The sequence below is a fragment of the Mirounga leonina genome, unplaced genomic scaffold (genome assembly GCF_011800145.1).
Source record: "Mirounga leonina isolate KUSES-001 unplaced genomic scaffold, KU_Mleo_1.0 Mir_127, whole genome shotgun sequence".
Classification (NCBI taxonomy): Eukaryota; Metazoa; Chordata; class Mammalia; order Carnivora; family Phocidae; genus Mirounga; species Mirounga leonina.
Genome location: NW_023270316.1, coordinates 29689373 through 29715223, shown reverse-complemented (window position 1 = coordinate 29715223; position 25851 = coordinate 29689373). Strand labels below are relative to the sequence as shown.

The 25851-nt window shown below is 38.6% G+C and overlaps 1 protein-coding gene across 1 annotated transcript in view; it reads left to right on the top strand.

The window, feature by feature from the left end:
• The window catches only part of SCEL (sciellin), a 311533-nt gene that overhangs the window by 221800 nt on the left and 63882 nt on the right, over positions 1-25851 (top strand). Inside the window, exons 5-12 of the mRNA XM_035003214.1 lie at positions 901-962; positions 1669-1786; positions 4780-4839; positions 8258-8326; positions 13429-13497; positions 14301-14339; positions 15556-15636; positions 17858-17923. Coding sequence (XP_034859105.1) covers positions 901-962; positions 1669-1786; positions 4780-4839; positions 8258-8326; positions 13429-13497; positions 14301-14339; positions 15556-15636; positions 17858-17923 — 564 coding nt within the window. The remainder of the gene's footprint in view (positions 1-900; positions 963-1668; positions 1787-4779; positions 4840-8257; positions 8327-13428; positions 13498-14300; positions 14340-15555; positions 15637-17857; positions 17924-25851) is intronic.

The following is a 25851-nucleotide window of genomic DNA, read 5'->3' as shown; positions in this document are numbered from 1 at the left end:
GTGGGCATGTGCGTGCATGCGTATGAGTGTGTGTGTGTGTGTGTGTGTCTGTGTCTCTGTGTGAATGTGAAGGAAGAAGCCTATGAAAGCAAAAGTGCCTAGGACTCACAAAGTCATAATGCAGCCCTGAGTTCACTTTGGCTTCCCCAGAGGCACTCTGCGTATTGTGCTGTGAATTCCATGTCTCTGTCTCCCTACTGACCTGACCAGACATTTCTCTTACTCAGCTTTTTGTCTCCAGCTCCTGGCTTAGCGCCCAGCACACTATACACACCCAATGCCTATTTATTGATTGAATAAATGAGTTAATTGATGGCCTCATTCAGCCGATTGCTTGATAACACTGGGGACATTCACTGCTCTTGGCCTCAATTTCTACATCTGTAAAATAAATACATTGGAATAGAACTCCCAGGTTCTTAGGGGGCACTTGATGTCATATATTTGTGATACCAGGTCATGGGACTTTCTTAATGTCATTGAAAAATGTCAATTATCATATGGTTTCACTTATTTGTGGAACATAAGGAATAGCATGGAGGATATTAGGAGAAGGAAGGGAAAAATGAAGGGGGGGGGAATCAGAGGGAGAGATGAACCTTGAGAGACTACGGACTCTGAGAAACAAACTGAGGGTTTTAGAGGGGAGGGAGTGAGGGGATGAGTTAGCCCGGTGATAGGTATTAAAGAGGGCACATACTGCACCTGGAGCATGGGTGTTATATGAAAACAATGAATCGTGGATCACTACATCAAAAATTAATGATGTATTGTATGGTGACTAACATAACATAATAAAATTAAATTAAAAAAAAGAAAAATGTCATTACCAATGAAAGAATCACTTGTAAATTCTTAGAGTCATTGTTGTGTTTTTTCCCCTCCGTATTTTTCTTTTAGATCCTTACTGGAAGGCAGCATGTCCAATTCTACCTTGCGAGAAATGTCTCCCACAGGAAATGGTAATGTAGATAATATTTTCATTACTCAGAAAACTTAAAAATCTGAGAAAAACAGCTCATAGCTCTTAATTCTTTTATATAGATATAGAATGCTTAGAAGCAACTGCCAACGTTAGGCTTAAGGAAAAAGTAGGAGTGCTATAGCTTTTATTCATGTAATTGCAATGCAAAGATTTTTTAAAAAATCAATAAAAATGTTCTTTTGTGTGTGGGACATTCTGTGCTTCTGACTCCCCTGAGATTAAAGAATTCAGTTACTTATAATCAAAAGCACCAGAACTTCTTGACTATCATTTACTAGGTATTTGTAAAGCAGTCTTGTGTGTACTTCTTTTTTTTTTTTTTCTCTTGTATGTACTTCTGAAGCATATATTTTTTTTTAAATAAAATGGTCAACCACCAAACCATGGCTTGGTTTATCCCATGCCTGTGGTTCTGTATTCCCGGGTGCCATACAGGACCTCATGAGCTGTCCCGGCAGTTTCACTTGGCACCTGAGCAGTTTTATATGTTATCTCTGGAGTATGGGATTTTTCTCTCTTACCAGCGCATCCTATTTTGAAACAGTGCTGAACTTGTCAGCCTACAAGATGGATGCTGGCAATCAGATATGCCTCTCAAGACACCCGGGTTAACAACTCACACTTGACCCCATGAGATTGCATCTCCCAGTTTGTTTGTTCTTTTTCATTTTTTCTGTTGATAGATATGAAGAGTACCACTCAGGGGACCACATTGAGGCAACAGGATTTTCATGAGGTGAACAAAAGAAGGACTTTCTTACAAGACAACAGCTGGATAAAGAAATGTCCCAAAGAAGAAAAGTAAGAGGGTGTGGAGAGGGTGGGTGGGTGGACAAGTAGAAAGAGCTATTCTCTAGCTGGGAAGCTAGTGGCCATCTGGAAAGCAGGTGCTTTCCTTAAAACACTTTGTTGCATGGCCTAATGTTTGGTAAGATTTAAGATTTTCATTGGCTTTAAGATTTTCAAGAATATTTCTACCATTTTTATTATCCATGTAATGAAGAGCATGAGAGTCATTAGGGAGAAAAAGCAGAGTTTCATTGTTACAACTAGAATGGACGTTTGTGTCTTTTTGATAAACTGAAAAGAACATGACTTAGCAGTTTCCCAAAAGGTAATATTTAATCCACAGTAGGGAGACTCCTCATGCATGTTCATCATGTCAGTTGAAATAAACAAATAATAGTATGATTCCTAATTTACAAATTTAATAATAATTTATCTAAAATTTCTATATGTGCAAGTGAAATCAATACATTCTCACCTCATTTTAGTCACAGTGGTCATATATCTCTAAGTATTGGGTGGGTGCTAAATGTGGTATTACTTTGCAAGGGAAAACATTTACCCTCAAGAATGTTTTGTCTGTTTTGAGCATTGCTTCTACTAGCTCTATGTTATAGATCTGAAAACTACAATTGTAGGCATATTGCCTCATGGCCAACATAGATTTATAATAGACATTTGTCTAGCCCAGATATATTTATGATAAATTACATATATACATATGCATATTTTTTAAAAGATTTTATTTATTTATTTGACAGAGAGAGAGACAGCGAGAGAGGGAACACAAGCGGGGGGAGTGGGAGAGGGAGAAGCAGGCTTCCCGCTGAGCAGGAGCCCGATGCGGGGCTCAATCCCAGGACCCTGGGGTCATGACCTGAGCCGAAGGCAGATGCTTAACAACTGAGCCACCCAGGTGCCCCAATATGCATATGTTTTTTGATTCCCTCTTGTGTACAGGTACATACTTTACATATAAGGCATCTTTAAATCTCACAAATCACACAAGGTAGGTATTACATCCTCTATTTTATAGAAGAGGGATCTGAGGTTCAGAAAAGTTAAGTAACTTGTCCAATCCACACAGCTATTAAGTGATGGAGTTGAAATTTTAACATGACCCATTGTCTATTACACCAACGGTTCTCATTCAGGGGCAGTTTTATCCCCAGGGGATGTTTGGTAAGATCTGGAGACATGCCCGGGTATCAAAATTAGGGAGTACTCCTGACATCTAGTGGGTAGAGGCCATGGATGCTGCTAAACATCCTATAATGCACAGGGCACTCCCCACGATACAAAATTATCAAGCCCATAGTCTCATAGTGCTGAAGTTGAGAAGCTCTACATTACAGGATACTTACTCTCAACTAAGCAGGATACTTACTACTAAAGTGCCCATATATAGTTATTTGAGGAACATATTTATAAGTGTTAAATAAAGATGTCTATTAATTTCTGTTATTAAATCTTATTATTTTAAGGGAATATAGAGGTATTTAGGGACTCACATTGACTTTGGGAGTTAACATTCTTGGACAATCATCATTTCCTTTAGTAACACACATTTACTGCTTCTGTCAGAGCCCTAATATGGCACTTCTATTTTTCTATAGTGGTTGAGTGATGTCAAATGTGAATCATAAATTCTGTGTTGCAAATATTTGCACAGATGGGTGAGGATAGAGATGTCTAAGACAAATTATAATTGGTAGGAATGATGGTTTTATGCCAGGCATGCCTCCTTTATAAAGGCCCAGGGAAGCCAGTTTGGATGGCATGGCAGCTGTTGAATGAAGGGAAAATGGGCTCCAATGTTTCCCCTACTCCTACTGGCCCAGGTCTGGGCTGTGTGTTATGATTCTTCTTCAGGTCAGAATGCATCTGGTGTCTGCTACTCTCTCACAAGTTTAGGGAACTGGATACCAAGAGAGATGGAAAAGTTCTCTTGGGATTTTTGAGGGTGTAAATTTGCTGGAATTGTTTCAGTTTCACTGTTCATCTTTCTTTTTAATTATCTACCACAGTTTCTTGTATAGCTTTATTATAAATAGTTCCAGAGTGTTGAGTAACATTAGGGGAGCAGAACCAGGAGCAATGTGGTATTTCAGGTTTGGTTGGGTTGACATGAAACAGGTTCAGGTACTTGGTTCAAGGCCAAAAGCTCTACTACATGTTTTGACATTTCCTAGTTGCCTGTACTTTCAGGTCTGCTGTACAAAGTAAGAAAGACATTGTTTGGGATTTTATGTATGAAGGTCTATGTATGTAGAAAGGGTTATGTATGAAGGGTTAACTAGGAGGAAAAGCAAAGGTTTGAAATTAAAAGATCTGGGTCCTAGATCCATGTCTGTCACTTACTAACCTTTTGGTCTTAGGAAATCTCTGGTTTTTTTCTCTGATCATTTCAAAATCTCTGATCAATTTCTTCTTCTGTGAATTGGGTATGACAAGGTCTTCTTTGCCTAAGTCATAGGATTATTTTAAGGACCAAACAGCTCTCATGGTTCAAAAATGGGCCAAATATCCTGCGAATGATCCACCTTCTTAACCGTAAATATTGGTACTTATTTTCCTGCTTTTTGTCAAGGAAAACTATCAAGTCCATCAGATGAAAATGTCTACATATAAAAGACTTAGTTATATTTAAGACATGTTTGTGAAAGCTTTTACCTTCCTGCAGAAAAGGACTCTTATAATGTACACAAAGTAGATGTCCACATACATGTTCCCACACTCTGATAGAAAAAAAAGTAACACTCATTCCATTGTTGAATCATATAGAAATCTCATGGGATATAATGGTCATTTGTACTGACCTGTTTCTTTTCACCATGCTCTTTCAAGGGGAGACTGGTAAAAATAAATGTATTGTTGTGTTCTTATGCCTGAAATAAGATGAATTAATCTTGCTCTAAATTGTGAGCTCTTTCCAGTCTCCCTTATGTAGTGCTTACCAAATACTGTGGTAACTTTCCATGTGACTTTGTTTTGTTCTTTCTTTACAGAGATGAAAATTATGGTAGGGTGGTGCTCAACCGACGTAACTCCCATGATGCCTTGGACAGGTGGGTGTTTCAGACAAGTTACATCATTAGCAGAAACACAAAGACAATAGTTTTGAGAGAAGGCTTGTTCAAGACAGGCTGAATATTTGTGGCTAGCCTCAGGCTTTCCCTGGCATTCTGGAAGACTCTGTGATATCATTAGGAGTTTGCACAGAGCAAAGTCTGTGCTTCTCCAGCTTCATGCTCTAGAACCACAGCTTGGGGGTATAGAATAACCAATCCATGGAGGTAGCCCTCTGGATGGGAAAAAGAAAGGGCTGCCGCAGAAATGTGACCAGATAAGATATCTCAGAACCTTAGGAAAAGTAACCCTAAAATTTAGAAATAACAGCCCCAGAGTTCACTTGCTTTATGGGCAGTACACTTCTTTTTAGAAACTCCTAGGTTTGTGAAAAACGATTAAATGATACTGAGTGGCAAAAAGACTGAGGCAAATTAGTAGAAAAATTCAGACAAAACTCATAATCACAATAATGTAAACAATCTAAGATTGATCAAACAAGTAGATAATACTCTTGTTAAACCACATTTATGCTCACACACGTACAAATAACCACATCCATCAGAAGAACCTAAGTGTTTATCAGACACAAGTCTTATCTGGTCTAGTAGCCTGTGTCTGTCTGTCACCAAGATGTATTTAGTAAGGGAGTGTGATTGTCTTTTATGGCATGGACTTTAAAAAGTAGACACCTTGAGTTTTTTAGAAACTTTTATTTATGAATTTTTCTAAACCCTTCTAAACCTGTTCATAATTTTGACCTGTTCTAAAGGTACTGAGCTTAGAACTCTCTACACAAAATATCTGGTTTTCTGCTTCTCAGCCTTAGTTCATCTGACTGATTATTCTGTGACTACCTTTGCCCTCTCCTTGGCCGTCATGATTTTGAAGATTACAACCTGGTTCTCAGGTGGCTCTCACCCCCAAAGGGAGTCTGATCATTTTAGTCCAGCTACCCATGGAAATTACTCCCTCCATTTTACTGGCTAACTCCCCTCCATATACTGGCTAAACAGTACATTGAACTTTTATCTTCAGTAAAAAAAGTGTGTGAGCCCGAGATGTTTTCCCCTTAACCCATAACTAGCGTCTCAAAATACCTGTTCCTAGAAGGGTAGTGCAGATGATTTTCCTCCTTGCACTTGCTCAGATGGATGCCTACTTTGCCATTTTCTGCCCTTTCACAGAGGCTGTACCCACTTTGGTGGACACTTAACACCATTTTGGAGCATCTGCTATGTGCTGCCATAGTGCTAAGTGCTGGGAATACGAAGATGCATATGATACCGCCCTTGACCTTAGGGAGCCTTTACAGTCTGGAAAAACATGGATCCATAGACTACAAGACTAAAATTTACCATGGAAGTGCTATTGTAGAAGTGTGCGACAGCACCTTGGGAGTAGACGAGAGAGCCTAACTCTGCCTGAATTAATCAGAGATGGCACCCAGAAAGTGTCTTCCATGTTGGCTAAGGAGGATGAGGAGGGGTTTCTGAGTCGGGAAGGGTGGCTGGTGGGCATGAAGCAGGAGAGAAGTGCTTCCATTACAAGTGGCTATGTGTGCAAAAAGCTCCATGTGAGCAGAGACTGAAAAAGCTAAAGGAAAGGGAAGGTAAACAATATAGTCTCCTCACCTAGATAACAGCTTCATAGTAGGCATGAACTAAGAACCTCCACTGTGTACTTCTCTGCCAGATCATTTAAACCTGTCAAGTAAGCCTGGCAGCACAAATACTTGCAGAGATGCCTACTGTGAACCAGACACTGGCCTGAGGACTGGGAATAAAACAAAGTCCCTGCTTCCATAGAACCTGCCTCCTAGTTGAAGGTGGAGGGGTGGGGAGAGACTGAAAATAAATAAACACAATATAATATGATATGTTGCCATAAGTGCTAGGAAGAATAAAGCCAACTAATGAGACATAAAGTGATGCTGAGAAGGGCGTCAGATGCCCCTTCAGTGTCTGTTTACATTCATGCATTCAACACAATGCTGGGCTAGACCATGATTTCACTCTGAGGTTCCTTTAAAACTGAGGGAATCGCATTAGGCAATTTTCATTACTTTTTTCTCCCATCAACGGACACTGTTCCTTCTGCTTCCATTTGAAAATGTTCACAGCTATTTATCCTCCAAGGCCCAGCTCAAACTGTGCCTTACCCATGAAGCCCTTTTTGATTCTTTTACCTAGAAATAAACTTTCTCACCTTAGAACTTCCTTCCCTTTCCCTGAACCTCTTTTATGACAGTGGCCACTATCTGCCTTTGGGTGTACATATCTAATTTATCTCCCTAGCTCTGTGTGAGTAGATTCCATAGTTTTTTATTCTTGACTTCCTCATAGTCATCAGCACAGTAAATTATACATTGTTTAACTTCAAATATTTGCTTAATAAAAGTACACTATATCAAGTTAAAAATTAAATTGTAAGTGTATATACTGCTTTAGTGCTTTTTCAGATTCAGTATCTTTGATCTGTCAGCTTCAAATGATGCTTTGAAATGCAAACACAGTAAATCATGATATAATTCATCAAAGAGCTTGCTTTTCCTGTATCACAGGGTTATATAAGGCATTAAACAGCCTGTTTTTGCTGATTGATCAGTCTGATCAAGATATTCCCATTTGCTTTGATGATCTTGATTCCTACTATTGAAACTCCTATCCTTTCTTCCCTTCTTTTCTTGTCTTCTTCCCTCTCCCCTTTGTTCTGCTCACCTATCTTCCTCAACTTTCTTTGCCTTCTGTCTCTCTTCTCCCTACTTCTCCTTATCTCCTTTTTCTTCTCCTCTCATCCCTACATCTCTCCTTTCTCTCTTCTCGCACTCTCTTTTCTTCATTTCTTTCTTTCTAGCTTTTCCTGTTTTCTTCTTTTCCTTTCTTCCCTCTCCCTTCAGTTCAGCAAGTTCTTTTTTTCAACCCTGTCCACGGTGCTGAACTTTAAATAAAGCTATTTGTATTCAGCTTGTTGAGCTAGTTTACTTAGAACTTCCTTCCTTAGTTTACGGTGTTACTAAAGTTCTGCAAACAAAACATATCTGATTTTAAGGGATTGAGTTCCTATGATGTAGAAGTCAACAGTATTGATAAGAGTACACATTAATTGGTAACCACTTTGCATGTCATGTTGTTTGTTTTGCCTATCCTTTATCCCCAATTTGAATATGTTACATTGTAGTTAGAAATAATTGGACCTAGAGAAGAATTCCTTTATTAGCAGGGGGGAGTTGGGTTCACCGTAATTTATTCTATCCAAGTCAAAACCTTGGAAGATTTAGATACTCTGAATCTGTCTTTCCTTGGTAACATGTACAACTCCTACCTAAATAGGCCAAAATTTTACCAAAGACATGATAGATTTTATAAACTTTTTTTGGTAATTTATTTGACTTTCTGTAATTATTTTTTGCTACAGGAAAGCAAATGAGAGAGATGAGCCAAAAGCTACGATTAGTCGGTACGGATCTGATGACACTTTAGACAGGTAAGGTGTTTTTGAACCATGTAAGCAGGATGCAAAATGTATATGAAATCCCATTTTTTTAATCAACCATGAGGTATTTAAATGTTTGCCAAGGTAAGTTTTGAGCCATGACATTTTATCCCCAGGGACAGAAGGGCTATTCAGATTGAATCATCTTCAAAATTCACAAAATCTTGACTCAACATGCTATTTTCCCAAAATCCTGCCAATAGTAGATTGATAAGAACAATTTTGAAGAAACTGGTTTGAGTATAAGTAGGGTGGACACTACATGGAATCTGTTCAGTTTAAAATGGAGAATCTAGTTATTTTTGTGAATGAGTAGTCAGTTCTTATTCTAACTTTTGGGCTTTCCATCCCACGGTGGAAAAACGACAGTTTCTATTTTTATAGAGAGACTATAAGTTTTAATAATAACATAGTTTTGATCCACTGTAGTATAAAGGCTCTTTACTTTAGAAAGTGAAATTACTCTTGTGGGTGGTACTAGAGTCACCATATGGCCTGTAGAATGGGTCCATGGTGTTGTGCCTGTTGTTAGTTCCTTCCTACACAGAGGAAAAGGGCTCATCTTTATGGAGAAAATTGAGAAGTGTCTATTTTTTTTAAAGTAGGCTCCATACCCAGCATGGAGCCCAGTGTAGGGCTTGAACTCACAACCGTGAGATCAAGACCTGAGCTGAAATCAAGAGTCAGATGCTTAACTGACTGAGCCACCCAGGCACCCCGAGAAATGTCTATTTAGATTGAAATGTAAATGCTACAAATCACATTTTTATCTTATATTTGGTAGAGATACTTAATAAGCATATATAAAGTGCAAAGTTAACATTTTTAGTTGGAGTCTAGACAATGGACACCTGAGGCCACTGACCATTGAGGTCACTCCCTGTAGCTAAAGATATGCTGCTATTATAGACAAAAATGCCACCTGCTGCATTTTAAGTAGACATGCTGGAATTTATGGTATCTAGTGGATTCTATATTCAGTATTTGCCAGTATTAATTCATGTAGGAAATGTACACACTTATGTACTATTCATAGGTTTTCAAGCCAGTCTCCCTTAATAGAGGCTAATCCTCACTGGTATGCGTAAGGAGCTAATTTCTCTCTTATAATTAATAGCCTCGCAAAAAATGAGTTTGTAGAAGTATATGTACAGGATCTCATCTCCACAGCACTGAGTGGAGAGAGGAGTCAAAATAAGTCTATTCATGTTGGCCTTGTGGGCTGTCCTGTTGCACCGTTAATTAAAGACGGAAACCCTATTTCTAGGAATGAATCTGAAAGGGAGATAATTATGCCTCAAGAAAGGTAAATATGTGGGAGACCTAAGCCTTTGTAGGCTGTGTATCTGAAGGTCTATGTTGGGCCAGTCAAGACAGAGCCTTGGAACATTAGCAATGAACTAGACCAGACTTCACAGGCTAACAAGATGAGTCATTCTCAGCCTCGGCTGCAAATTAGAATCACTAAGAGAACTTTTAAACTTTACCGATAACTTGGTCCCACCACCTCTCACCCTCAAAATTCTGGTTTAATTAGTATGAGGTGGGACTCGGACATTTTTAAAGCTTATGAAGTGATTCTAGTGTGCAGCCAAAGTTCAGAACCACCAATCTAGCCCAAATCCTTCTTCATTTTATACCCTAGAAAATGAGGCCAGAGGTGACCTGCTTTATTTACACAGAGATTTAGTGGCATGTTTGGTCAGCTCATTCCCGAGGCAGTCCTGAGTCCCAACAGTATGCCACATCTCTCTAAGTGTGGAAATAGATGTGAGGGAGAGAACTCAGGAATCAGTAAAGAAAGGCAAGTCCTATCAGGAGTCAGACTTTTCATAATGCTGGCCACTCCAAATGTGAGATAGGACATAATTTTAGGAGGAAGATGACCAAATATATCTGGTATGCACATATGTATGTATTTCAATAATGCAATTGTTTTATTTTTAATTTTTATTTTTTTAAAGATTTTATTTTTAAGTGGTCTCTACACCCAACGTGGGGCTTGAACCCACAACCCTGAGATCAAGAGCAACATGCTCCACCAACTGAGCCAGCCAGGTGCCCCATAATAATGCATTTATTTTTAAACGAATATAAGAAAAGTACTGACTTTATATTTGAAGTTCTTTTTAAAATATATATGTAGGTAAAAGTGTGAGGTGTTCTAAAGAAACATAAGTAAATACTAATGTATGTAGCATTCAGTAGGGCCCAAATCCTCAAGGCTGTCTAATGACTAATTTGGAAAACCTACATTGTGGTGCCCTCTAGTGTTCTCTTGTGGAAGTGTAGCTTTTCCTCTGGTTCTTTTGATTATACTGCTAAATGACTGTATTTGAGTATTTCCTGTCTCTGAGACTGACACGTATCAAAACAACCTATTTCACATCACAAGTTGGCAGAAACTTGATTTTCAAGAGAAATACAAAGCTAATCTCCCTAAGTAAGAAGAAATTGACATATGTATTGGAATGGTAGGTTAGAGTTCCCTCCATTATTACTCATAGACTGATGCCCCTAGTAGCACAGAAGAGATAGTGAAGGTGAAAACTAGTAAGTGCAGGAAGACCTGTTGACCTAATATATGAGTGTTGAAACAATCACACTACAGAATCAGATGTCTGACGTTGGGCCCTACTGGGAAGACTTTGGAGATACCCTACTTCTTAGCTGGTTGGCCAAGAGAAAGTCTTCTCGAGACTCCATTCACCTTCTCTGAGACTCCACTTTTTCATTTATAAAATGGAAATAATTACGCCTCCTTTGTAAGGATATTTTAAAGTGTAGAGGAAAATGTATATAATAAGCAGCAAAGAGTAGGTAGCTATTTTTATTATTACATGCAGTATTGTCCACATAGGCTTACACTGTAGAGTTTTTATTAACTTCATTTAATTTTAACATCAGAACTTGCCTTAATGTGAACTTCAAGAATGTTTGGTATTAAGGTTCTGTTTGCTTTAGACAGATCGTTGTTTTCAGCAAACCAGAGTAACAATTTCCCAAGATTATTTTTATCTCATGTTAGGGTCTCATGACAGCTATAAAGTCTGAGGAGAGTTTCCAAGGAACATTTAAGATTAAAGATTTAGGGTTACCTGACCTCTTACTTAAGGTACTCACAGTGGTTTACTGCAGAGCCCTTTAAATATAAACATTTCAGAGGCTCAGTAGCAGTTAGCGCTGGTGATATAGTCACGGTCCTTGGCCTGATCATCACCTTAGACATGAGTTTTTTTATACATGGCTTCTAGAAGCCTGTACAAGTTAATGCCTGGATTGTGAATGGTTTGTTGAGAATATGGAGTTCTGGAAGATTTCAGTCTTCCTTCCTTTTTCCATTCAAGTGTTATCAGTTTGTGGCATTATGTGCTATAAACAAAAACATGTTTGGAGTTGACTTATAACCTTTTAATGTATTAGAGTTATTTACCCAATGTTTTAGTTACACATATCAAGATGACATTAGGAATTGAAATCATTTTAAACTTATGACAGTTAAGTCGTATGTTTTCCCCACATTAATTTTTTTTTTAGAGTGAGGAAAAGTTAGTGCCCATCTTTGCAGGAATAGTTTATATAAAGCCATGTACTAAAGCTGATGGTAAAATTAAAAGTTTAGAGAAAGTTGTAGTAGACCCATAGTGTTGGATCAACAGAAAGGTTTTGCTGACCTTTTGTTTTCCTGAGCCTAATTTTGCTACATCCTCATGTTGTGCAAGCCTGCAGAATGCTCTAGGGGATAATCCCATGTCTTAGGAAGAACCTTCCTCTCTGATGTGAGCGAAGGTAGGGAAGGAGGGTCTGCAGTCATGAGAACCCACCATTGGCATGGAGACCACAGGATTTGTCTTTTCTGACACAGGGGACAAATACACCTTTTCCAGATGTGACCTCCTTGAGGAGACCTGATATTTGAGGGATTAAAACCTCTGATGGCCAGTAGAGGCTATTAACCAAATGTGTTAGTCAAAGTAAACTAATTCACCAGGGTAGAGAACTCTTTTAACAAGTTCCCTCTCTTGCCCCCAAATCTATTATAGTTTAGCACAATAAAAGATTACTGTTCACTCTCTTCAGGGTCCAGTGTGATGGGCTGGAAAATAGGGGATGTCTCAGCTCCATGAAGTGACTCAGGGACCTAAGTTCATGTTTTGATGCGACCATCTTCAACCCATGAACAACAAAACCATAGTGGGAAGAGGAAGAAAGAGCAAGGAGGATCACACAAGAGGTTTTATGATGGGTCTGAAAGTAGCAAACATTTCTGCCCACATTCTTTAGTCTAGAATTCAATCACATGGTCCCAACTTAATTGCAGTGAAGAATGGGAAATGTGGTCTTCCTGTGTGCTCAGAAGGAAAAGAAAATTAGTTTGGCAAACATACAGCATTGTCTATGCCACAAAATATCTAAAAAATACTTGTCTTTCATTGATGCCTTTTACGGACTTGGCAAGCACACTGTCATTGACTGCATGTACAGTTGACAATACAGGGTTTATGGGTGCTGTGCAATCGAAAATTCACATATAACTTTTGACTCCCCAATACTTAACTACTATAACCCACAATTGATTGGAAGCCTTCCCATAACATAAACAGTTGATTAACACATATTTTGTATGTTATACATAACTGAATTCTTACAATAAAGTGAGCTAGGAAAAAGAAAATGGTTATTAAGAAAATCATAAAGAAGAGAACATACATTTACAGTACCATACTGTATTTATCGAAAAAATCTGCATGTAAGTGAACCTGTGCAGTTCAAATCCATGTGGTTCAAGGGTCAACTGTGTTATTAACAATAATGAATATAAAATAGTGGGTTAAATGCTCAATGAATCAGAGCATCTAGTAGAAAGGCATAAATCTTAAAAATTCCAAACTGTGTCAGAATAGCCTCATAAATAGATTTTGTCTTAAGTAGGTTTTTTTTTAATTGCAAAATATCTAAAATGTAACACCTGAAAACAAATCTCTTTACCAGCAAAAGGTTATATTGTGGAGTTATTCTTTCATGAAAGAGGTCTGAAAGGACTTTAATGATCTAAATGTTCATCCAAACTTGTGTCTTGTTTCTTCATAAAGGATCTCAGACAGAAATGATGCTGCTAAAACACATAAGGCCAATACCTTGGATAACCGACTGACCAATAGGTACCAGTATCTATTGACTTTGGGAAAGACCCAAGTACAATATTTTTCTAAGCATAACTTATTTACTTACAATTCTTCTGTCCTACTTGATATCTATCTGTAAATTCTTTCCCTCCATTTTTTAAACACAAAAATGCTAGAGTATATACCTTTATTCCTCCTCATGGTTAGAGAACTAGAAAATCTTTGTTGCCTTGCTTAATTTTTTAAAAAGATTTTATTTATTTGTCAGAGAGAGAGAGGGCACAAGCAGGGGGAGGGGCATGTAGAGAGAGAAGCAGGCTCCCCGCCGAGCAAGTAGCCCAATGCAACGCGGGACTCAATCCCAGGACCCTGGGATCACGATCTAACCCAAGGCAGATGCTTAACCAACTGAGCCACCCAGGCATCCCTGTTGCCTTGCTTAAAAATTGGGAGAGTTCATTGCTTCAGGTCATCATTCTCACCACATTCATGTTTTTGTTTTAAGTTATCCTGGTGGCAAGAGTATGAAATACATGTAAATCCCAGTTTTACATTCTTATTGCTAAAGAAAATTACTGAACTCAACAAATAAAAACGTTGAACTTAAACGATAACTGAATTTTCTGAAATAAAATGATTTCCTTTAGAATCTAGCACAAGACAAAAAAATCATGAAATCACCCTATTAAATTTATTCAAATACTGATGCTTTCTTTCTCTTTCTCTCAAATAATGTCTAACTTTAAATAACAACTCTAAATTCATGGACAATTGCATATCGATGTAACTATTCATTCTTTGTTGCTGCTCAAACTTTTACCTTTTTTTCTTTTTACCAGAAACATGTCCACGTTTAGATCACCAGAAGTAACAAAGATGTATGTATTTTTCTGACTGAAGTTACATTTTAAGAATAAAGTGTATTTCTTTGTTTGCATTCAAGAAAAATCAGGGTATATGCCCCTCAGGCCAAAGTTTCATTATAATAAAACCACACTCCTGTTGCTTAGGCAGAGTTTAGTAGAAATAAGAAAATGGTCCATGAAGCTTTAAATATTTACCATCTGGATTTTAACAGAAAAAGTTTATCAACCTCTGCTCTAACCAAACACCTGAACTTAAGTCATTCTTTTCTTCTTTTCTTTCTTTCTTTTTATTTTTTGTCTTACTTTTTCTTTTTATTTTTTCTTTCTCCAAATTTTTATTTAATTTCCAGTTAGTTAAGATATAGTATAATATTGGTTTCAGGAGTAGAATTTAGTGATTCATCACTTACATACAGCACTCAGGCTCATCATAACAAGTACTTTCCTTAATGCCCATCACCCATTTGATTTTTAATTTTTTTCCCCCAGAGACCTTTATTTTTCCCTGTTCTTATGGCCACTAACTTTCTTCCCCTGTATCACTTGTCTTTCAAAACCCCCATCACATTACAATTCAACTGAGTCATGAAATCATAGGTTTGCTAGCAATCAATTCAGATGAAGTACATTTTTCTGAAACGTACTACTGGTGATTATAAACAGCCAAACTAGGTGGATTTTTGAAAACAGAATTGGTTTTTAAATTTGTATTTACAAATAAAGTAATTTTCACCTTGGACCACACCTCTCAGTCATTGAAACAGGCTTGGTTACGTCCTTTTTTTTTCCCTTTGGAGGTCTATGTATATTAATAAATGCTAAATAGAGATTTTAAATGGTGTGATTTTTTAAATGTTTTCTTAAACAATCTAATGCTTTTAATGCAAAAAAATTGCAATATAATTCTGTTAGTCATAATATACACAGGATTAAATATATAATATGAATCCAGAGCACATCAGAATTTATTGGTCTGGATTTCAGACACACAATGTCATATAATGAATGATTTCATTCACTTCCTTCAGTTCTAGTTACTTAGATGAAGACCTGACGATTTATAAAGTGGTAAACTAAGGAAGGACTTGTTTTCTCTTCTTCTTTTGTCTATTGAAATATGTTGTGGTGGGTGAAGAGCAGGTGGGAATATGAGTAGATGATAAGACCTTTCAAAGGTGGGACAGCATAAAAAATTTCAAGAATGTTATTTTTGGCTGTGATTAAACAGGCAGCCTGGAGTTTCGTTCAATGCCAATACCACCAGCACCCTGGCTCCCACCTCTGCTACAACTCCTGTAAAGAAAAAGAGGTATGATGGGCTGGTTGCATCTGTTTCGTGATGGCATTCTGTAGAGGACTGTCCTTTATTAATTTCTGAACCAAACCATCCACCAAGACCCCCGGTGGCATTCAGAAATTGGTCTCTCATCTTGTTCCCTCCTCCCTTTCCAGGGATCCAGAGCCACTGGATTCTGTTGTCTTCAAACTTTGTTCCTTTGCCTCCTCATTTCCATTTCAAAAGTGCAGTCTTGGGGTGCCTGGGTGGCTCAGTCAGTTAAGCGTCTGACTCTTAATTTCGGCTCAGGTCATGATCTCAGGGTTGTGAGATCCAGCCCCAAGAGGGGCTCTGTGCTTGCTCAGTGTAGAGTCTGCTTGTGGATTCTCTCTCCCTCTGCCTCTGCTCCTCTCCCTGCTCACACTCAAATAAATAAATAAATAAATAAATAAATAAATAAATAAATAAAATCTTAATAAAACAAACAAACAAATATGCAGTCTTTTCTTTAGGTCCCTTGGGGTCTAGAATGTCTAAGTAATGTTTTCGATGACAGAGCTCAGCAAAGAATAAGCTACTTCAGGTAACACTAGTAGAGTCCTACTACAGGGAATGCCTAACCCTGAAATAATTACGACTGTGGGGTGGCCAAATGTTGCCATGCTGCTGAAATCTGCCTGCATCTTTGCAGCCTTCTCTGCTCTGTTGATTGGGTTGACCCTACTTCCAAGTACAGAGTCAAAGTCCCCATCTTGACACTTCTATTTATCTAGTAGGCATGGAGAAGTAGCTAGACCTGTGGTGGCAGAATATTCTTCATGAGACAGAATGTAGATGGGCGAAGCAATTTTTGCTTGTTGGAGAGAACACAGTGCTAGTGAATCATGATCAAATGGAAAACAAGCATTCATGAATCTCAGTGCTTTTTAAAATGTTTTTATTTTCTTTGCCTGCACCTAAGACCATGCCTAGTTTGGGTAGGTGCTCAATGTTTGTTGATGGACTGGCTGATTGCCAAAACGCTCCTGCAGTTGGAATTCTGGTTGTGTCTGCGGAGTCTCAGAAAATGTGATCACCTTTCTCTTGGACCCAAATTTCACATCTCCTCCCCACAGCAAGAATCTTTCCTCTGACAGGCTAAGCATAATTCAGGATCATTGAAGCCAGCAATAAGACTCTACTTTTGTGATATACATTGTACTAGCTCTTGTGAGTAGAATCGACTACTTACATTGAGTTGAAATTTATGCCCATCTCTTCTTAGTTCAGTCCTGTGGTGCCTCAGAGAATAGACCTGCTTCAAGAATTTAAAGCCAGCTATCCTGGCTTCTTTATCCTAGCCTTTTCTTCCCTGGACTTTCCTCTGACATGTCACTCTCCTCTAAACATCTTCATTTTTGGTCCATATCTAAGTCTTTCTGACATAGCCCCTAAGCTATCTCTATCAATTAAAATTAAGTCCTGGTAATGTGAAGACATCTTTCTAATTGGATATATATGTGTTTGTATATATGCATTAATACATATATATGTTTACATAATTGAGGTTAGCATTAGTGGGGTGTTCACTTATGTTTTCAATACTCTTACTTTCAGAGTTTTCTTTTTATCATGGAGCTTTTTTAAAAAAAATATTTATTTATTTGACAGAAAGAGAGACAGCGAGAGAGGGAACACAAGCAGGGGGAGTGGGAGAGGGAGAAGCAGGCTTCCCGCGGAGCAGGGAGCCCGACGGGGGGCTTGATCCCAAGACCCTGGGATCATGATCTGAGCCGAAGGCAGACACTTAACAACTGAGCCACCCAGGCACCCCATTATCATGGAGCTTTTAAAAAACTCTAAATATAGAATAGAGCATACGATTGGTTTTGATTATAAAATATTTCAGGTATGCAGAAAATAGAAAAAGAGGTATGTTGATGATAAACACCCATCAACCCACGAGCTAGATTTAACAAATATTATTTTCCAGATTCTCTTCACATTTCTTTTTAATGAAATGTCCACATTTTAGTGTCAAGAAAACGGGGAAAGGAGCTTACTTGGGGAGCAGAGAGCCTAGACTGTAGTATAGTTATTTTAGTTATTTCCTATTGAGTTTATGAAATAGTCTTAATTTTATTTCCAAGGCTTGTAGAAAAGTCATCTCAGTGCCGTTTAGCTGTCAAATTATTTTCAGCTTTTCCTGGTAGACATGTGGGTGGGATCAGGTCTTTCAAGCGCCATGTTTATAACTGATGTTGTTTCTTAACAGACAGTCCTGGTTTCCACCACCTCCTCCAGGTTACAGCACCACCCCAAGCAAGGGAGCAAGCAGAAGGTAAGGGAAATGTATCAGATGTAATTGCTATGTAACGTAATGGAAGAATGCATTGGATATTGACAATGTATCATTGCGGGAGCTTTGGAATAAATTGGAGGAGATCTTGTGAATTCTGAGAGCTAATCAGACAGTGCTCAGTGGGAGTGAGGTCAGGCTACCAGTGCCTCCGGAAGGAAATCTGACAAGGTGCGAGGAGTAGGTAGTTGTGTTAGTTTGCTAAAGGCTGCTGTAACAAAAAGTCCCATAAACTGGGTGGTTTAACAAAAATGCTTCTCACAGTTTCAAAGGTTAGAAGTCCAAGATCAAGGTGTCAGCAGGGTTGGTTCTCTCTTTGGGTTGGGAGGGAGACTCTGTTCCACATTCTCTCCTGGTTTCTGGTGGTTTCCAGGCACCATTTGGCATTTCCAAGTCTGTATAAGCATCATCCAGATCTCTCCCTTTATCTTGATGTGATGTCCTCCCTGAGTGCATGTCTGTGTCCACATTTGCCCTTCTTAAGGGGACACCAGTCATATTGGATATGCGGCCCATCCAACTCCATCCTGTATGACCTCATCCTAACATATCTAATTACATCTGTAATGACCCTCTTTCCAAGTAAGGTCACATCTGAGGCCCTGTGGGTAAGAGCTTCAGCATCTGAGTTTTGGGGGCACACAGTTCAACCCACAAGTGGCAGAGGAGAGAATGGAATGAAGCAACAGGCAGGGCTCCACTGTGGGCTCCTGGTAAACCACCGCTTCCAGGCAGTGATGAACCCAGATGACTGGATGGGAATATGAGTTGCAAGTTCTTTGTAAACTTTAAGGGATAAGTGGGTGTTTTCTACTTTTATATTTTTGTTGTTGAGATCAATAATTATAACTAAAATTATAGACCATGTGCAGGGCACCTTGTTCTACCAAATCCATGCTGGGAATGTCAACAACCATTTAACTTAATATGTGATTATTGTGTGCCAGATATTGTTCTAATATCTTGGGATGTATCAGTGAACAAAACATGGAGCCTACACTCTGACCTTCAAAGAAGCAGACATATGTGCAGAACTCCTATAATCTATGCCATCTCTAACACACAAAGAAAAATAAGTCTCTGATTTGGTTTTGCTTTAAGGTATCCAAAACTGTTGTTGTTTTCAATCCTCAGAATATCTTCACCAAATATTTCCATGTTCCAATGGGACTTATTTTCCCAATTTAACCATTGGAAAAAAGAGTTATTAAACAATGTGCTTGTTTAGCATTAGATTGTTTTATTTCCTAAAATTGTCATCTGTTGTGTAGGCTTTTAATGTCTCTTTTATTTCCAAATAATGGAAATATTTGAAAATAAATGTCCTTTATTATAATTTAGGTTGGCTTATAAGGATGTAAATAAATTCAGTTGATTAATAGACACAAAGAGCTCAAGTTGCTTTTTTCACACATGTTGCATCTCTCTCTATATATATATGTATATATTATATATTATTTATATATGTATAGTTATTAAACACATTGAACAATTACAACTTGGAATTACACCCACCTTCTGTTAAAAAATTTTCTTTTTAAACCTCCTCATCTATAGATGACTTCCAATTATATGAACTGCCAAGTATGGATTATGTTTTTAGTTTAAAACCTTCTTTCCCCTCAGGCAGTATTTAGATATGTCTCTATGAGTGACACCTTTCATGGAGCTACCTATTGGGGAAAATATTATCTAGGAGTTTTGCTAGTTACTATTGTTTCCTGTGGATTTTAAGATCCACCCAATTTGTCTTGATAGATAATAACTTGTACTTAGGAATATTTATTACTTATTTCTAAAATCTTATGTTCATCTTCTATTTATGATTCCAATATTGATGTAAATTATCATTACAATAAACAACTGGTTATATAACTGTGTAAGAATACAGAAGGATTATTCATGAGTTAATATCTCATGCTTTCAATGCCCATTGAGCTTGTGCATCTCTGTTTGCGCAGAACTGGTAGAGCTTGGCTATATGCCCTTACAATTTATGCATTGTTGGATGTAATTTACATGGAAGATGAAATGAGTCACAGTGCTCCTATTTCTGGTTCCTGGATCAGATCCATAGCACCAGAACTAAAGGAAAGAGACGATTATTGGACTAGGTTGATCAGTTTAGATATCCTTTCCTTTTTTAGAGGCACAGATTATTAATATAATGGCTAAACTGAAAGACTCCTCTTTGAGTATCAGAGCTAATGTCATGCCAAGCTTTCAGGGAAAGGAGGGAATAATAACAATATAGCAATGCCTTTGATTTCTAAAGTGCTTTTCTTTGGAAGAGCTCAGAGTACAGCTTCTGTTTCTTACCTTTAATGCCAGTGCATTCCTAGGACTGAAAAAGAGCAATTATTAAATGATAAGAGGAAGCAAAGGCTTCAAAAAGAGATCTTTGTTCCCAGAAGAACACAAAGAAAATGAAAATAGGTCAAAAAATATAAAAATGGGGGACTATGATTTTTAATACTAGCTAATACCTCAATGCTAAGAGTATTTCCCCCATCCCTCACTTATACGTTGGTCATCTTCTCTCTTTTCCCATGCTCCTGCAAGAGAATTTCCCCTTAATAATGACACTCTTGCTCTCCTTCCTGTTCTTCATTTTGTGAACCTTCATTTCTCCCATCACCTGATCTTTTCCAGAGATTTCATTTTCTCTCACACACCCCTGTCTGTGCAACACATTTGAAAAGACCACCAGACTTCCCAGCCATTGTCGGAGTGGATCCTTTTCTTCAACTTTCCTCCCCCTTAACCCCTCCATGGCCTTTGACACCATGCATCACACCATCCCTCAGTTGTTCCTTTCTAATAAAATATGGAAAAATCAAACTTAGTTGTGTTTGGATTGAAAACTTGTGTTGACATCCTGTTTAGATTAAAATCTATTACAGGCAGGGCGCCTGGGTGGCTCAGTTGGTTAAGCAACAGCCTTCAGCTTGGGTCATGATTCTGGACTCCCGGGATCGAGTCCCGCATCAGGCTCCCTGCTCAGTAGGGGGTCTGCTTCTCCCTCTGACCCTCACCCCTCTCATGCTCTCTCTATCTCATTCTCTCTCTCTCTCAAATAAATAAAAAAAATCTTAAAAAAAAATAAAAAATTAAAAATTAATAAATAAAATCTATTACAGGCATGATGTAAGTGGCCTTACAAAGGGTCTCAAGCTCTTTTACCAGCAGAGGAACCCATATGCTGTCATAGCTTTATCTATATTTATACGTAAATGTATACCTATACCTATGACTATATAGGACTGTGTTTACGTCTTTACTCTTTCTGTATCTATACCTATAACTATACCTACATGTAATTCTGTGTACAATTAACATAAGGCTGGTGAGTTCAACTAGAGATTAAATGAGAAAATTAATTTTCTAAAATAACCGTATTGTATAGCCTAAAGAAAAAAAGCAATTTCTTAAAACAGGTATCCTTTTATGTATGATATACATTAGTCTTATGACGAGAGGTTAAGATCTGGGTGATCAAACAGAATTTTGGAGTTAAGAGTTAAATGTCTTTGAAAGCCTCTTGCCTTTTTTTTTTTTTTTTAATAAAACAAGATTAAAGAGAGAAGCTGTGATTTATGGTAACAAGACATAGCGTGTAAAGTTTGAAACTTAAAAAAACCTTTTCTAGATGGTTGCTAAGGCAGTTCCTTGGTCATTGGAATGGAAATATTCTCCGACCTTCTCTTCCTTTTCTTGCTGATATGGGAAACAACCAGGATAGTATTTTGAATGACCAACCTATGTCAACAAGGTTATTTCTTTTGAAATCTTCTTATCAAATGCCCCAGAACCTATTTCTTTTCATTTTAATTAAGACTGAATCAAGATTTAACTTTTATAATTGCTGTTCCCTGTTACTGTCATCTGTCTCTCCTCCTACCTCTGTGATCAAATCCCGGCTTCACTGGTTTCCCCTCCTTTCCATGTTCAAACCCCTTTCATCTTAAAAAATAAGCTTCTTAAAAATTAATAGCCCAGGGGGGCCTAGGTGGCTCAGTCGGTTAAGTGTCGGACTCTTAATTTTGGCTGGGGTCATGATCTCAGAGTTTTGAGATCGAGCCTCGCATAGGCTCTGCACTGAGTGTGGAGCCTGCTTAAGATTCTCTCTTTCCCTCTCACTCTTCCCCCACCCGCCATGTGCAATTGGTCTCTCTCTCTCTCTCTCTCAAAAAAAAAAAAAAAATGAATAGCCTAGGGGCACTTGGGTGGCTCATTTGGTTAAGCATCTGACTCTTGATCTCATGGTCCTAAGTTCAAGCCCTGCCTTGGGCTCCCTGCTGGGCATGGAGCCTACTTAAAAAAAACAAAAACAGAACAAAAAAAACAGTTCATAGCCTAATCACACAAATCCATTCGACTGGCACCTTATCTCTCCACTGCAACCAAAGTTTTCAGAAAAGTTGATGATACTTGCCATCTTTATTTTCTGGTTCCCACCACCATTAATTCATAGAAACAGCTCTCCTCAAGGTCACAGATGACCTTGCTGATAAATTCTTGTTGACATTTCAGTCCCTATGATTACTTGACCTTTCAAAAGATATCACTGGCTATTCATGCCTTTAGGAAATCTCTCTCCTTATCTTTTGAGAAACCCCCTTGCCCCTCCCCCACCCCAGACATACTCCTGGGTTTCCTTCCTCTAGCCATTCTTTATCAGACTCCTTTGCCACTTCATCATCCTATACCAGCCATTAATTGTTGATGGTCCTAAAGCCTCAAAGTTCCTCCCCTCTTCTCATTCTGTATTCTGCCCCTCCACGGGTTATCCATGCCCAGGGCCTCAATGACCACGTGTGTGCTCTTGACTCCACTTGTATCTACTCCATACCTCTTCTCTGAGTGACTGTGGACAGCCAACTGCTTGCTCAACACTTTCCCTTATATTTCTCAAAAGCATTGCAAACCTAACATGTTCAGAATGAAATTCCTAATTTTCCACACTAACCTGGTGCTCTATCACAATTAATAATACCATCCTTCTAAAGAAGATATGATACACACACACACACACACTGAAATATTATGCAGCCATCAAAAAAACCCACACAGAATCTTGCCATTTGCAATGACGTGGATGGAACTAGAGGGTATTATGCTAAGTGAAATAAGTCAATCAGAGAAAGACAAGTATCATATGATCTCACTGATATGAGGAATTTGAGAAACAAGACAGAGGATCATAGGGGAAGGGAGGGAAAAATGAAACAAGACGAAACCAGAGAGGGAGACAAACCATAAGACACTCTTAATCTCAGGAAACAAACAGGGTTGCTGGGTGATGGACACTGGGGAGGGTATGTGCTTTGGTGAGTTCTGTGAATTGTGTAAGACTGATGAATCACAGACCTGTACCCCTGAAACAAATAATACATTATATGTTAATAAAAAAATTAAAAAAAAAATACCATCCTTCAGCCCATTGACACTTGAAAACTTGAATTAGAACATATGTTCTAATTATCCTTTCATAAATATCACTGGAGCAGCTGTGTAGAGAAGAGATTCGGGGAGTGGGTATCAGGGTGGATGAAGGGAGAATATCTCTACATATCACCCTCCTAAATAAAATAAAATAAAAATATGACTTTCCATTTTTCTTAGAATAAAGATCCAAATCCTTAGCACTGACTGCCTGCCCTTACCTGGCTTCCATCCCTTTTAAGTCCCCTTTGCTCTCTGTTCTGGTCATGTAATCTGTTTTAAATGCACCATATCCCACGTCGTTGCAAATGGCAAGATTTCATTCCTTTTGATGGCTGCATAATATTCCATTGTATATATTCCTTTTTCTTTTTCAGTAGTCATTGTAGTGAGTGTGAGGGACTTGGGTGCCACTCAAGAAAAAGGATATGACCACTGGGGGATAGTTGCACCCTCCGAGCCTTATTTGGATGGTGCTTTAATAGGTTTGCCCGGGGAGGGAATCGCTCCCACATAAGACTTTCCAAAAACAACTGCACAGGAGCCACCACCCAGAATGGGAAGAGGACAAGGGAACTCCTGAAGGAAAGGGAGATTCATGGAGGGGGCTTTCATATCTAGGTGATGCCACTAAGCAGCATGGCAGGCAGTTCCTTGGTCAGAGAACTCTGATAGGCAGCAGTGGTTTGGGGTCTTTTATGACTCCCATACTTGGGTAGTATGGATGCAAAAGAAATCCTAATGCAAGATCAGCTGTGGGATCATGAGAAAAGCATCAACATTCTCTGGGAACTCTGATGTGGTAGGGAGAGCTTCTAATGAGGGATTCAGGGAAAAGGTCCTGAAAGAGGTGTGGCATTTGGGGGGAAGAGAGGGATTACATAATACTAGGTTTTCAAGCCCAGGGTGATTTTAAGCCTAGTGATGCCACCTATCAGTACAGGAAGAAACAGGAGCTGAATGGGGAATACACAATTGGTTTTAAGAGGCTGTGCATTGATTTGAGCAGGTAGAGTCTGGGTTACTGAAAAGATATATTTGTGAAGGTAACTACCAAACAGTGGGAAATGGGGGAACTGCTCAGGGAAGAGGTTGGTGCCATAGATCCAGGTTTTGGAATGATACCAGAGATTTATTTATTTATTTATTTTTTAAAGATTTTATTTATTTATTTGAGAGAGAGAGAGAATGAGAGACAGAGAGCATGAGAGGGAGGAGGGTCAGAGGGAGAAGCAGACTCCCTGCCAAGCAAGGAACCCGATGCAGGACTCGATCCTGGGACTCCAGGATCATGACCTGAGCCGAAGGCAGTTGCTTAACCAACTGAGCCACCCAGGCGCCCGATACCAGAGATTTAAATATGGTATCTTCAGAAATTGAGAAAATATTAACTAAGAAGAGAATGAAAGTTGAACCTTGATGTGTGTCTACACATCAAGTGGTGAAGGAGGCACCAGAAAATGAGACTGTAACTGGTACAATTGCATGGTAAAGGTGAAGTGTAATGAGGTTGGTAGTGGGGAGGCAGAGTAAGTGGATGCATTCTACATCCCAAACCAGCCCATCCTTCAAAGTCTAGTATGAATCTCACTTCCACCACAGCTTTCTCAGCCCAAGAGGTTGTTTTTGTCATCTGAACTAAAAAAACCTCATTGTCTACAATCCTCACTTGGCACTTAATTGTCCATTACTGTAGAACATTATTTATTTTCATGGTATACTCATTGACTAGATGGCATAATCTTATAATTCTTTGAATCATCCATATGACTTTATCCATAGTAATTTGTTAATAGGTACATATTAATATCAATTTTTCAATGAATTATAATATTTCTTAGCAACTACAAGATAGGGAATTCCCTCAACCCATTATGATATTTGTCTTTTTGTAGTTAGGCTTTATTCTGTGTGCTCAAGCTATGATGACTGTTTAAATAGCTCCCTCCCCCCCCCCTCCTCTGTCTGTGTCTGTCTCTCTGTCTTTCCAAACAATTACTGAACTCTGACTATGTGCTAGGAAAGCACTTTGCTAGAAGCCAGGAATACAGAGATGTGTGAGACCTAGTCTGAATTTCAAGAAAGTCAAAGTGTATCAGGGAGTCAGTTTGAGCCAGGATTGCTAAACACGAAGACTGGCCCCAATTGAGAGTGAGTCCTTGAGTGTATGATAAACACAAATGTTGCAATAGCCACAAAAATATGTGGAGGCATGGAGAGGGAGGCAATAGAGGATGTGTCTGAGGTACAGTGGGATAAGCAAGAGTAAGCCAGGTATAGAGACGACATGGGGATGGAGCCATTCCAAGAAGAAAGGAGTGGAGGAGCAAAGGTTCTAAAGCCAGAGAGCATGGTGCATGCACGCACATGCACACCCACACACATGTATCTACGTGTGTGGAACTATGGGACTTCTATCCAAGAGGCATTCTCTGCATTCATCCTCTATCCGTTATGCTTAGTGG